Below are 15527 nucleotides of genomic sequence, written 5' to 3' on the forward strand. Positions count from 1 at the left end.
CAAGGTTTTATTCTATCACTGCGACGTCGACAATTTGCACAGTGCTTGAGCCTATCATTATTTGTGCCCATGCATAAAAAGGAAGGCAAGTGTGACGTGTGAAGATATACACTGATTTCTCTGATGTCTTCCCTGTCAAATGTTTTCGAACGTGTTCACGCCTCTTTGCTTTCGACCCTTCATAAAAGCAAGCTGAACAACGGGCAACATGACTTTTTACCCGGTCGCTCGATAGAGACAGACATTGTTTCGTTTCTAAATTATGTTCGTAACGCTTTCTCGAAAAAAAAAAAAACAGGTCGATGCTACATATTTCGATTTCAATAAAGCGTTCCACCTAGTTGATCACGAGTTATCTGTAGACAAGCTACGGCTCTACGGACAAGCTACTGTCACTTCGTCTCTGCGACGATTCTAAACCTATCCCAGCGACAAATGGAATGTTGTATGGCGGATTCTCATCTGCTTGTTAACCTCTCGTTTGTGGCACCTAGGGTATGCAAAAACGTGTCGCCTCTATTGTCCAATGTGCTCGTCAACAATATCTTGAATTATGTCAATCATTCAAAAATACTACCATTCGTGGGTGATCTGAAGCTTTTTTGTATGGTAGATTCCGTGCTTGACTTTTAATATTTGAAAAAAGATATCATGACTGAGTGTGTGGTAGAAGTAAGCGGTATAATTGTTAGAGACGATATCGGTGAACTTTCTAAGGAGACGAAATATTTTAATAAGAAACGCCGAAGCAAAGCTTCCGACCAAACAGATAGGATGGAACTTTCAGAGGTGTCAAACCAAATCAATTGGGCAAGATGGCCGACATAAGGAAGTATAACATGGGGAAAATTGAGCATGCTCTAAAGAACGGTCGTCGCCAGAAAGCGCTAGAGAGGAAATTAGGCATAGGCAAAAATCATATGTAAGTACTGAGGGACAAGGCGGGCAGTGTCAGTACTAACATGGATAAGATAATCAAGGTAGAGAAGGAGTTCTATACGGACCTCTACAGTGGTCAGGACAAGAATGAAATTCGCTGTAATAATGAGCAATCAGACGTTCCTTCAGTAACGAAGGACGAGGATAAGAAAGCACTAGAAGATGAAAAGGTTGAACGCAGCTGAGGAGGATCAGGTAGCTACAGATTTGGTGAAGGACGGAGGGGATATCGTGCTAGAAACACTGGCCACCCTATATACGCACTACCTGAAGACCTCGAAAGTAGCGGTGTCATGGAAGAACGCTAACATTATCTTAATTCATAAGAAAGGGGATGCTAAGGGCTTGAAAAATTATTCCAATCAGGCTACTGTTACGTAAGGTATTTACTAAGGTAATCGCTAATAGGATCAGGACAACTTCAGAAGCAGGATTTCGGAAAGGGTACTCTGACATAGATCATGAACCCCACTATAAACCAGATGATAGAAAAGTGCTCAGAATACAACCAGCCCTTATACATAGCATTAATTCACTACGAGAAAGTATTTCACTCGGTCCCAGCCTCAGCGGTCATGCAGACTTTGAGAGATCAGGGTGTAGGTGAGCCATACGTGAAAGTGCTGGAAGATATGTATAGTGGCTGCACAGCAGACATAGTACTGCATAAAGAAAGTGATAAAATTCGAATTAAGAAAGGCGTTAGGCAAGGAGACACGATTTCTCCAGTGCTGTTTACAGCTTGCTTAGAGAGTGTATTCAAAGGCATGTAATGGGAGCAGTTAGACATCAGGGTCGATGGAGAATATATCAGTAATCTGCGATTCGCTGATGACATTGCCTTGTTAAGTAACTCAGGGGGTCAACTGCAACTAATGATAAATGATTTGAACAGGAGAAGCAGGAAGGTAGGGCTTAAGATTAATATGCAGAAGACTAAGGTAATGCTGAACAGACTGGGAAAGGAACATCAGTTTAATATAGGCAGCAAAGCGTTTTAAGTGGTTGGCGAATATGTCTACTTAGGACAGGTAGTGACCGCAGATCCAGACCACTTTCAAGGGAAATAACTAAGAGAAAAGGATTCGGATGGAGAGCATTTTGAAGGTACTCAAACGTTATGACTAGCAGCTTACCGGTATCACTCAAGAGGAAAGGTTGTAAAAGTTGCGTCCTACCGGTACTGACCTATGAGGCTGAAGTATGGAAGTTAACGAAAGGGTTCTACGTAAGTTGAGGAGAACGTAGAGGGCCATGGCACGTAAAATGGTAAATTGTTGCGATAACAGATAGGAAGCGTGCATAGCGGGTCAGAAAAATAACTCAAGTTAGTGATATTCCAGTCGAAATTAAGAAGAAGAAATGGGCATGGGCAGGACATGTAGTTCGAAGAGAGGATAACTGATGGTCTCTAAGGGTAACTATTTGGAATCGAAGGGAAAGTAAGCGTAGCGGCCGAAAATTAGGTGGGTGGATGAGATGAGGAGGGCTATGAAACGAAAAATGGTAGGGGTAACATTAAGAGATAGAAAGCGTGCAGAGTGGGTCAGAGAAATAACTCAAGTTACCGACATTCTAGTGGAAATTAAGAAGAAGAAATGGACATGGACAGGACATGTAGTGCGAAGAGAGGATAACCGATGGTCGCTGAGGGTAACAAACTGGATTCCAAGGGAAGGAAAGCGTAGCAGGGGGCGGTAGAAAGTTAGGTGGGCGGATGAGATTAAGAAGTTCGCAGGGGTCCAGTGGATGCAGCTAGCACAGAACCGGGTTAAGTAGAGAAATTTGGGAGAGGCCTTCGCCCTGCAGTGGGTATAATCACGCTGATGATGATGATGATGAGATGAGGAAATTCACAGGGTCAAGTGGATGCAGCTAGCCTAGGACCGGGTTAATTGGAAGAAAATGGGAGAGGACTTCTCCCTGCAGTGGTTATAGTTCGGCTGATGATTATGATGATGATGAAATAGTTGGTGCGCGCAAAATGGCTTAGTGTTGAATTCCTCCAGAACTGTGGCCATTTCTTTCACAAGGAAAAAAGAACGAGTTTTGTTTGTTTACACTGTTAACAACGATTACATACAGCTTCTTGCTATACTTTGCGACTTGGAAGTGTTTGGAGAGAGTGCAGTCAACTTTCAGACACACGTTAATTATATAACGTGTTCGGGTCTCAAGATTTTTGGCGCCGTCACACGCTTAACAAACCCATGCAAATATAAAGAGTATTTTCTTATGCTATACAAGTCGATCGTTGTACCAAAATTTATAATTTTCTAGCGTTGTATAGCATTTGCTGACATCTGTACAGTGGGCAATGATCGAGCGCGTACAAGGGCGGTTTATTCCTTTTCTTTACGAAAGACACATGGGTGGGCGATGCTTCTTCCACTACGAGCGACTGTATTGCCTAAACTAAGCCTGGTCACACTTTCATAAAGGCCGGAGCTCCGGCACGCCGCATTCTTGCACGAATTGTTTGCAAGGGTCAGTAATATGCCCTGATCTAACTTGAGCAGACAAACTGCCAGTGCCCAGGTGTAGTGCCGGAAGCCATCGGGTATTTTATGTGGAAAGCCGCCGGTGTGTTTCTCCATTATTTCGCATTTAACGAATGTTTAGAATAGATCTCTTTTGCTCAAGAATATAGCTTAAGAGATTTTTAAAGTTAATAGTTTTGATATCCGTACTTTAGTATTTTTGTGCCTATAGAAGTTTATCACCAACACCTATATCACATGTATCGCTAATACATCGTGCATGCTTTGACTGCCATGAATGTTTGAATGTACAATGGTGCACCACAGCCCAGGCTGAAATGCTGTTTGTGGGCACCTAAGGTACTCAAATAAATATACCATACCATACTCATACCATACTATACTCATACCCATACCGTACCGTACTCATACCATACCATTCCCATACCCATACCATACCATACCATACCATACCATACAGAAACGTAGCGCGCAGACGACATGGACAAAATAAACGACAAACACGCGCTTTCTCACAACTAAATATTTACTTGAAATGCAAACAGAATACATGCTGTGGAAAAAAAAGGTAAGAGACAAAGACATGAAAAGAAGAACTTACAAATGATGTTGAAAAAGCAAATTTTAAAAACACAAACCACGTTCAGAACTACATGACAACTTTTTCAACATCATTTGTCATTTTTTGTTATGTTTTTGTCTCGCCTTTTTTTTCCACACTACATACTCTATTAGCATTTCCAAGAAAATTTAGTTCTGAGAAAGCGATCATGCGTATCCCTTCTTTTTTCCTTGTTTTTGTGCTATGTTTCCATAATGTAAACGAACCAACTCGCCCAATTTAGCTTTCTTGTAATGCAATTGCATACCATACTATACCATGGCGTAAAAAATAAACGGACAAAGGAATGCTAAACAGCGCAGGAGCTGACAAGCAGCTCTGAGCATTTGCAGTTTAAAGCTACCGCCAATTTTTTTCGGGGAGGGGGGATGATGGGGGAAGAGGGCAAGGCTCTATGGGAACGCCATTCCGGTCCTTGCCTGCTTCCACAAGCTAGAACGCATACCGGTTTCAGGTGGAAGGCTTCGACGATGGGAAGTTCGACTCTCGACAGTCGGCCGTTATGGTGGTGCTCCTGGTGGTCGTCGTGGCGCTCGCCTTCTTGGTGCGCGCTCTCATTCAAAGCCAGAGACACGAGAGATCCGGTGGCCACCCCGGTCCCACGGGAGATGACTGCGACGAGGGCTTCTGCGACCGAAGCGGAAACCTAACTGTGGTCGATATCAGCAATCCTAAACCATGCGATGATTTCAGGTCAGATATGTGAGCGCCACAAAAGGACGCCTGCGGTTATAAAAGTGAGCGTACTGTTCTGTGAGGCGGTGTAATTATTCCTTTTTTTTTTGCTGGAGCACTTATTTTGAATGTTTAATTTAAAGGAATAGGCGCCAGTGCTGTCAGAGAAGTTGAGGATACTCAGAAGGGATGAAGAAGTGCAAGTACATCAATATGAGTATACTTTATAGTTCAATGTGAAAGGAAGCATATAAGCTGTGATTGAGAAAATATCTGTTTTTTCATAGGAGAATAAACGCTATTATTTATTTTGTACAAGACTCCATCGAAAACACAAGCACGCATGTTTTTTGATGTGTTTCATCTTTCACCGACCGTGGATCAAAAGGAAGAAATGACGCTTTGTGAGCGCCACTGCTTTCCAGTTCGCTCTTGAGGCAACATGTTGGAGTCACGCACCCTGATTTTGTAGCACTTAGTAGCATTTTTCAGTAATTTGGCAATGATATAAATGCAAGACGCCACCTTTCCTGTTGAGTGTGTTAGGCGTTAGATGAATAGGTAGCTCGAAGTCTAGGCGCGCTTATGCTATCTTTCCATGCTCAGTACCTTTCCTTCGCCACAGTTAACCTTGTGGCTACGTTCCTTCGCGAACCGGAACTTGCATTCGTTGTTACGTGTTTATTTCGAGAATTGTTCTTTAGGCTTTTGGTTAGGAATTTCATTTCGTCGGTGTGCACTGAATGAGAGTCCGCGCAGCCAGTTTCCTAAACGACACCAGGAGACTGTATAAGAGGGAGCTGATGATTGACGTTTACAAGCCCTATCAGTGTCATGCTCGTTGGCGCTTGCTTGAAGGCAAGTATCCAAAACACCCAATAATTGGTTGTAAAGTTGTATGACAGTGTCATTAAACCAATAACATATGCACAGATGGTGAAGTTGTTGCATTTAATTTCTGGTTTGGCGCCTGCAAATGTCGAAGCCATATAGGTATTTTTGTTTTACAAACCAGCATGCTGTTGATCCAAGTGCAATTACACCTTGCGCAAGAGCAAGGACGTGCGTGATAACTACTATCTTTTTGTCTTTTCTAGCTGGCTGCCCAGTGTTGGCCGATCATTTTTATAGTTTCGCTAGCGTGAATTCCACTGATCATAATATTTTTCATTTTTACTTTTAACAGGAATACCTCTGTGTAATGGTTTCGCAGAAACGCGGCTGCTCATTAGAAAAACAATTTCACAGGTCATATGTCTGCTCGTGGTGGAGACCTCAAGACCGTTTCCCCGAGCTGGCCTTTTCCACTCAAGGCGATCTCGTCGCCAACTGGATAAGCGGTCTCCACGCTATGCTTCAGAGAGCAGCCAGAGATGACCAGTCCGGCGTCGCTGTAAAGCCGCTGTCGTTCTACCAAAGCTGCATGGACAGAACTGGCAGGACCCAGACAGACGCGGAGGCCTTCATTGCGTTTCTCCGAAGACTGGGCATCACCTGGCCGGAAATGCCTCCTAGCGGAATCAACGCCCTCGGCTCGATAATGGCATTGAACTATAAGATGGCCTCGCCCATATGGCTGGAATTGCGAGTGGTCGCCAGCAAAGCTGCCGGTAACGAAAGGCGCATACTCGTGCTGAAACCCTGCTGCCTGGACCGCTTGACATTTTTCGTTCTCCACAATCGGCAGGCAACTGTACATCAGCGTTACTACAACTACTGGATAAGCCACTACGAAGCTCTGATGGGGAGGAAACGTTTGTCCAGGAATGCGGAACGGATTATCAAGCTTGCCGTTGAAGAAGCCGACATCGTGGGCAAGCTTGAAAACCTTTCATACGTGAATCCGATGGTACCACTTGTACTACAGCTTTCGGAGGTAGGCAGATACACGAAAAAACTGTCTTCAGAAAGTTGGCTCACTCAGATCAACAAACATATTGCGGGGGCCCGAGTACCTGAGTTCACAATTGAAGATGAAGTACTGGTCAGCGACGTGTCAATACTTGAGTGCCTCGACTATCTGTTCGACAGTTACAGTCAGGAGCAGCTCGTCGACCACTTGTCGTGGCAGTTCGTCCAACTGTACGCGTGGAATGTGGATAGCAGTTTGCTGGAGTTGCGGGGTCCTAATTACTTGCGCACCTATGAACCCATGCTTTGTGCCAAGGAAGTCGAAGATGTTTACAGACCACTTCTCGCTGCGCTGTACTTGCGACAGCACTTCTCCTATCGGCAGCGCCTTGAGCTGCACGCAAACCTCACCAATTTAAGAGAGACCGCTGCCAAAATGTATGAAACCTCGACATGGCTCGACCAAGCTAGCAAACGTGTAGCTGCCGACAAGCTGCGTTCTATGCATGCCGATTTATATCCATCGGAAGAATTCTTCGATTCGGATCAGGTTCGAGCAACATATGCTGGTTTTCCTGACAACACAACTGCCACCTCATGGGTGCAGTTATGGATCAGTGCTCGCGAAGTTCTGCGAAGCCTGGCGGGCACTTCAATTCATGACGCCACAGCGAGCATGCGATCTATGTTGCGCCCTTCTTTATTGGGCTATGATTATTTCAGGAATCAGGTTCAAGCAGCCGTCAGCGCTTTCGCTAGGCCCCTTTACTGCCCGCAAGCGACTCGGGGACTGTTATACGGTAGCCTGACATTCACATTTGCCCTGGAGATGATGAAGATGCAAGACATGACGGGTCTCCGAGCGTACTCGAATGGGCACCTCGCGCCAGTGAGTCGCTGGTCGTGGCTGTCTGAGCGTGCTACAGCTCACTATAAGTTAAAGGTCGGATGTCTTGGCGGAGAGCCCGTCAGCTTGTCCGACATCGCTGCCTTGGAGGTCGTCTACAAGGCGCTGTCTACAGGTTTTCGTAGCACCACCTCGCTTCTGGAGATGAGCCGCGATATTGACGAACAGAAAACGTTTTTCATGGCCCTATGTTATCATAGCTGCAGAATGAACATGAGTCGGTTGCCCACCGTCGACTGCAACGCCCTCCTGCGGAACTCGCGCCAATTTTCGGAAGCCTTCCACTGCAAAACTGGTTCCCGCATGAATCCCTTTAGGAAGTGCCGGTATTTTTAAGTGTATTCTTGCTGCAAATTTTGCTCATTCGTCGTTTCTTTTTTTATTATTGCAATGCAGGCAAGACTTTTCCTGAATATTGCGTTGATGTCAGCTTGCCGGAAGAGCACATTGTTTTCGTCAGCTTAAACGTATTTCTTGGTGAGCACGCTGTAGAGAATTTCTATATATAATATGACACGGTGAGCCTTGCGCATTTGGAATAAATCCATGTCATGCTCCCCAGGCATCTTTCGTGGCTTGAAAACTGATGTCAATCCATCAGTTATTTTTAGTTATTATTTTATCTATTATTATTTTATTCAAAAGAGCAGAAACTGAAGTTGCATGATCCATGACTCATGGAGTGGATAGACGCGAAATCATCAATACTGAGCCACGGTATGTACGGTGTGGAATTTCTTCTCCAAAAGCAAGCCGGAAATATTGTTTTTGTGGTTAATATTGCTAATAAGAAAAAGGCTACGCTAAAAGCCAGACGAAACTCGCGAAACGCGAATGCACGGTGACACGAGGAAATGTGCCAGCTGCTCGTTGCCCTCAGTGACAAAAGCTGAATTGCATGATGGGAGCGTTTTGATAATAGCAAGAGCTTCCGAAGGCAGGTAGCCGAACGGTAAGTGCATGAAGCTGGGCAGGAATATGAATGTGTATATAAAATTGTTTTTCCGCATAAAGGTCTGGTGTTCACGAACGTTGATATTTGCGAACCATGAACTTGCAGCGTGAGTAACGGTTTGAGCGAGTGAACATTTAAGCTTTATGTAACACTGCTTACCAAACCGATAAAGGCACGACCAAGCTCTTTATAGAGTTTGTATAATTTCATACTTAATCAGGAATTTCTTCTCACGTATGTTGCAAGGAGATATTGTATTACGCTGTCGTATAATTTATTACGCTATTCTACGGTCTCTCCATACCTTAACCAACTTTCACCAATTATCGATGTCAGGAAATTGGTTCTCTTTCTCTTTCTGGCTCTGCTTATGTTTGATGGTCAGAAAAAACCTAAATTATTTGTGAGGAAATTGAACTAAAAGTTTTCTTGCCTGTCTCTCCTCATTAAGCCTGAAATGGCCTCTATTATCCAGGTTGGGAAATAAAGGATGGTGCCCCCCTGTTCATAACCATAAACTGTCTTCACGGTTGGCAGTGTGCTAACAATGACGAGTGGCGATGGTGACACGTGTAAATTATTTTGCTATATTTGTGCCTGCAAGATGCATTTGGGAATAGAAAGCGGCAACTTACCGATGTAGGGCACAATTAATCTCGTACCCTTTATTCATCGCTCCATCACCTGTAATGAACGTCAGCGTGGTCTTTTTACTTTGAGGCAAAGAGAGAGAGAGAGAGAGGCAGAAAGAGAGAGAGAAACAAATAAAATGAAAAAATTCCTTCATGTGGGGCCTCTTGCTGCTCAGTGATGGCTGCAACATGCGTGCACGGTAAACTGGAAAGGAGATTGGAAAGGGGATAAACAGCCATTCCTCATTTGGTCCACAAGGCCAGTGACACCTTTCCCTACTACTGATAAAGAACAGCTTCCTTCGTAGGGGATGTGTAATGAGGTGAAGCAAAATGCTGTGATCCTGAATGCACCCTCGTTAACTATCTGCGCACAATTAGTTTCTGTAAGCTTAATCCCGAATTAAACAACCCCGATGATGCCGACCCCGGCTAAACTTGGGCCCAGACAAAGACAAGTGCTCTTGTCGAAACGTTGGCTCGACTTGCGAACTGAGGCTGCCCCTCAACCCTTGTTCAGTACTCGTTTATATTGGCGTTTATAACGAAAGCAAAGGTATCAAATAGAGAAAGCAATCGAGAATGGTAATATGCAATAACAATACAAACTGGCTATTTTCCTCGCGATGATGGCAATAAGTATAAGCCATTAAAATTATTTTTCACATGGTTTGTCTGGAATGAAGCGCCACTCTAGACATTATAATCTTGAAGTGCTCTTGACAGCACTTCTCTCAACTACTGTAATTTAGATGAAGGTCCCGAGGAAAACTTTAAGCTTAATGACATCCATTCCGTATTCCACAAGGTTATCAGCGCGGTGTTTCGGAATGGAAATTTCAGTTCCGAATAATGAACTTCACATGGTCGTTCTGCATGCAAGTTGTGTATATAGGCCTTGCTAGCGTAGTGCTTTCATAATTGTTATAAGGTGCATGAAATTGCCAAGTGACTTAGTTTGGTAGCCAGACGACGAGTATTACGAGCCATGCCACTTTCGTTTTCTAATGTTGCTTACGTGAACAGCTATGCGAGCGTTCCATGTGCAAGAGGAACGAATTACCATTATTACGATCATTGGCAAAGTAGACATGCAGCGTGTTCTCTAGGACTGCCAGGGGAAACCAGAGCCCTTGCCAGACTGCGCTGATCTCTTAACTTTTAATTTTTCTTGCATTATAGAAGCATCTCTTCAGAATCATCATCATCGTCATCAGCCGGTTTGTACCCACCGCTGGCCGAAGGCTAAATAATTTTCTTCCATTTAACCCGGTCCTGTGCTAACTGCATCTACTTGACCCCTGATAATTTCTTAATATCACTCACCTATATAATTCTCTGCCGCTCCCTGCTATGCTTATCTTCCCCTGGAATCCAATTGGTTACTCTTAGAGACCATCGGTTATCCTCTTTTCGAACAACATGTCCTGCCCACGCCCATTTCTTCTTAAATTCGACCAGAATCTCAGTAACTTGAGTTATTTCTCTGACCCACTCTGCACGCTTCCTATCTCTTAACGTTACACCTACTATTTTTCGTTCGATGGCCCTCTGCGTTGTCGTCAACTTAAGTAAAACCCTTTTCGTTAACCTCCATGTTTCAGCTCCTTAGGGCAGTAACGGTACAATGCAACTTATACACTTTCCTCTTGAGTGATACTGGTAAGCTGCTATTCTTACTGTTTGAGTGCCTTCCAAATGCGCTCCATCCCAATCTTATTCTCCTAGTTATTTCCCCTTTGTGGTCTGGATCGGCGGTCACTACCTGTCCTGAGTAGACATATTCGCCAACAGCTCCCAACATTTGGCTACATAAATTAAACTGCCGTTCCTTTCACAGGCTGTTCAGCATTATCTTAGTCTTCCGCATATTAATCCTTTAGGCCTTCATTTCTGCTTCTCCGGTGTAGATCATTTATCATTACTTGCAATTGGTGCCCTGAGTTACTTCACAAGCCAATGCCATCAGCGAATCGCAGATTAGTGATCATAGTGGGAGGAAAGAGGTTGTTTCCACTCAAGACGTAATGTGGTAACTCCAACATGACATACTCGACCGAGGTCTCATCCGGGCTACACGCACCATCTTAGGTCTCGACGTCAGCAAAGCATTCAACACCGTGTCGCATGCATTCATCTTAACCAAGCTCTCACAAATAAATGTCGGCACCCGCACCTATAATTACTTTGCTAATTTTCTCTACAATCGCACGGCTGAGCTTCATATTGGAAACCTCCGTAGCGATAAAATCACGCTAGGCACTCGTGGCACACCGCAGGGAGCAGTATTATCCCAGTTCCTCTTTAACACAAAAATTCGAGGCCTACCGCCGCGCCTCGACTCCATACCACATGCCAAACGCTCGCTGTATGCAAGCGACATTACCATCTGGACAAACTCCGGCTTGGACGGGGACATAGAGACCCCCCTTCAAATGGCAACTGACACTGTTCAGGCATTTGTCCAAGCCAATGGTATTTCTTGCTCGCCACGAAATCAGAATTACTGATCGTCAGAGACAAGAGGATGCGCCGGCCCATCTAAGATTTACCTGAACCGATCGCGCTCCACCTGGATAAGATTCCCATACCTTCCGTCCCGACCATCCGTGTCCTCTGTATGATGGTGCAGAATAACACCCAAAACACAGAGGCTATCAAACATCTCCGGGCTACGGCCCATCAGATTAACGGCCTCATTCGGCGCATTGCCACTCGCCGCCGAGACATGAAAGAGGAGGACCTTTGTAGGATAAACTAGGCTTTCCTAATTAGCAGCATTGTTTATGCCTTCCCTAACTACCACCTAAGCCAAAAGGATGTGGAAGTAGTGGAGAGCGTAATCCGTTCCGCGTATAAGGCGGCGCTAGGAATGCCTCACTATGCAAGTACACAGCGACAGCTCCAACGTGGTGCCTACAACTCTTGCAGGACTCATCGAAGCACATAAAATCGCCCAAATGCACCGCCTTTCATACACCATGCAGGTATGGTCACCTTGTACTTGACCGCTACACGTAACTCCTAGCGGGGATACATATCACGCAGCTCCCTTTCCTATAGGGGTCTACAGACTCCTCACGGTTAAACCCATTCCTAAGAATATGCTGACTGGGCGGCGCACGCCGTCGAATCAAGGCCGAGACACTTGACATCACTTACCTTACAGACGACCACGCATGCTACGTGGATGTAGCAAGACAAAATGACAATCTTTATGTCGCATGCGTAGCCACGTGTTGAGAAAGGGGAAGCGTAGGCGGGCCTCGAACTTCATTCGCCCCTGAGGAAGGGACCGAACAGCTGGTTCCTAAATGTCGGGTTCTAATAAATAATTTGGTTGGTCATAAGTGTTTCTCCAACTTTTGTTTCAAGTACCCAACCAGGCGGAGTTCCGCCGCAGATGTTCTCGTTCAAGTCGTGTAGCCACTCCACACTTGTCACTGCTGCCATGGTTAGCGCTCCCTCTCCAACCGCTCCGGAGGAAACTGCGATCGCGTTGGCTATCGCCGACCCGCGTACGCACACGTCCCTAGTTACTCTAAACGCGCATTTCAAAATTATTCGAAAAGCCTTATCTGCCCAACCACCGCATACTCTGCGGTGGTTGGGCAGATCCAATTAGGCTCGGTATCTGTCCAAGTGGGGAACTCTGGGAACGAAGGGGTCGACCGACTAGCCCGAGGTCTCGCAAACCGTGCGGACGCCTCCGCGAATCCAGAGGCCTTCGCCGAGGCCCCCTTGACGTTTGCCGAAATCACTAACCTACACAGAGAGACGAGACGACGCTTCCCGCCTCCACATCCTGATCTTGACAGAGCGCAGGCCACCATGCTGCGTAAATTTCAAACACATTCCATTAGGGAATACGACCCACAATTGCGACTGTGTAGTAACGGCCACTTTGGCACATACCCCTTGGGAATGTAGGGCAAGACCACCCCCTCGTACCTTACTGCCAGCTCCCTCCGAGGAGAACTGGGGCCAACTTCTTACCTGCTCAGACAAAAAGACGTAGCGGTGCTTGGCTCGTGGGCCCAGAGTGTCGCCCCCACCTGGGGGCCACGTCAGGCCGACATGCCTTAATGATCACACTGTTTTGGCAATAAAAGTTATTTCTCTCTCTCTCTCACTGATTACTGATGTATTCTCCATCGACCCTGCTGCCTAACTGCTCCCATTACATGCCATTGAATACACTCTCTAGGCAAGCTATAAAAACACTGGTGAGATGGTGTCTCCTTGCCTAAAACCTTTCTGAATTGAAATTTTATCGCTTTCTTTTTGTAGGACTATGGTTGTTGTGCAGCCACTATAGATATCTTCCAGTACTTTGACATATGAGTCACATACATTCTGATCTCGCAATGCTTGCATGACCGCTGAAGTTTCGACCCAATGAAATGATTTGTCGTTGTCACAATTAAGCTGCCTCACATATAGAGCGGAAGTTACGGGATCTCCTGCCTCACATACAGAGCGGAACTTAAGGGATCTGGCCGCTCCTCCGAGCATGTTTCGACATGACGCTTCGGGGCAGTTACCGGGCAAGCGCGCGTGCTTGACGCGGCCGCAGTGCAAACGACCGAAAGTATAAAAGGCAGACCGCAGCACGCCCGCGGCATGGCGGTCTGGGAAGATTCAGTCTACCGGGCCTCTCTCGCGGTCGCTCACGCTGGGAAAGTGTCTTGTTTTTCACCGAGCCCGTGATCAACACATCGTTCTCCTTATCTGTACAGCCGCCGCTACCGATCAACCCTTTCGACTTCGACGCCTCATCTAACAAGAAAGCAGTAAGAATTCCTTTTTGCCACAGTATGTCGGTTAATTGAATATATACTTGTTATATAATTGAACTTGTTATATCTGGAGTACTTGCTTTGTTATCTTTATAGTCTTCTTTTTCCACAGTGTGTGTTCGTTGTGTTTTCCCTCTTGTCATTTACCGAATTGTTTTTATCACTACCGTGTCATGGCGTTTTTTTGTTCCATCATTATGCAGTGTAATTTGGACATTTGGCTATAAATATTCCATTGTTTGTAAAGAGAGTGACATTCGTGAACTTATTCCTCAATCACGCACAGACACACGTACTTCACGAATTGACCGGCCTAACTTTTAACTGTGTTCTCAAACCTAATAGAGGGGCGATGGGCAACCGCAAAGGGGATCCTGCGCCGTTGTTGGCCTAAAGGCACTCGTAGGCGCTTTGCGACATTCGTAGTCAACGAATGCTATGTATAGGGGCTTGTTATATTCAGAGCAATTTTCTGTCACCTGGTTTGTGGTGTAAATATGATCGATGGTAGAATACCCTTTCCGAATTCCTGCTTGATCCTTTGGTTGATTAAAATCTAAGGTCGTTCAGATCCTATTAGCGATTACCTTTTGTAAATACCTTGTACGGAACTGAGAGTAAGCTGATTGGTCTGTAATTTTTCAAGTCTTTAGCGTCCCCTCTCTTGTGAATTAAGATAATGTTGGCGTTCTTCCATGATAACAGTACTTTCGATGTCCTCAGGCATTGCGTAGACAGGGTGGCCAGTTTTTCCATTCCGCCCTTCAACAAATCTGTAATACCTAATCCTCCTCAGCTGCTTTCCCGCTTTTCATAGCTTCTAAGGCTATCTCAACCTCATTCTTCGTTCTGGTGGAATGTCTGATTGCACTTCATTACAGCCAGTTTCATTCTTGTCTCGACTACTATGGCAGCTGAAGAGGTAGAGGTCCGTATAGAACTCCTCGACTACTTGATTATCTTGTCTATGTTAGTAATGACATTGCTCGTCTTCTCCCTCAGTGCATAGATATGATTTTTGCCTATGCCTAATTTCCTCTTTACTGCTGTTACATTTCGGTTTGCGCCGGGGTATCGCACCACTCCCGCCAATTACATGCGGGTCGCGACCCAATCGGTAGCGTTGGCCTGGCGGCTCCGTGGCTCGGCGGACGGCATCAACGATCCCAGCAAAGACGAGGCGTCGACCAACAAAACAACGTTTAATATAAAATCATGAAGGAACGGGCAGAGAAGCTGGCCCGGAAAGAAAACTAACACGCTCACACAGCTGGTGTAGGCGTCGTCTCTGTGACGTCTCCCAAGTAGTCTCTCTCGCAGCGGAGTCTGCCGCTGCTTTTTATACCCTTGTCAGTTCAGAAGGAAAGGCAGAGACCTCAAGTCCGAACAAGATGATATGACTCAATCGTCGGTGTCGCGACAGAAATCTCCTCCACCTCCTGCAGACGGGCGAGGACGATGCTCTCTCTCTCGAGCGCCGGGCTTGGCCAGCGTTTTCAAACACACGCACGCATACACATTACGGCACGTGTGTCTAACGTACTGGGACACGCCCGCGAGAGGAAGCGTTGGGCGGCCGCCGATCGGACGGCGCTGATATGGCCGAAATGTTCGCTGCTTTGACCGGCGCTATACTGCGGCCGCGT

The 15527-nt window shown here is 45.7% G+C and overlaps 1 protein-coding gene across 1 annotated transcript in view; it reads left to right on the forward strand.

Annotated features, from left to right (window-relative positions):
* Positions 1-15527, forward strand: part of LOC146197764 (carbonic anhydrase 14-like) — a 209270-nt gene that overhangs the window by 86195 nt on the left and 107548 nt on the right. The window contains exon 3 of the mRNA XM_084597236.1: positions 4517-4755. Coding sequence (XP_084453362.1) covers positions 4517-4755 — 239 coding nt within the window. The remainder of the gene's footprint in view (positions 1-4516; positions 4756-15527) is intronic.

The sequence above is a fragment of the Amblyomma maculatum genome, chromosome 3 (assembly GCF_055883805.1).
Source record: "Amblyomma maculatum isolate TAMU_Amacu chromosome 3, ASM5588380v1, whole genome shotgun sequence".
Lineage (NCBI taxonomy): Eukaryota > Metazoa > Arthropoda > Arachnida > Ixodida > Ixodidae > Amblyomma > Amblyomma maculatum.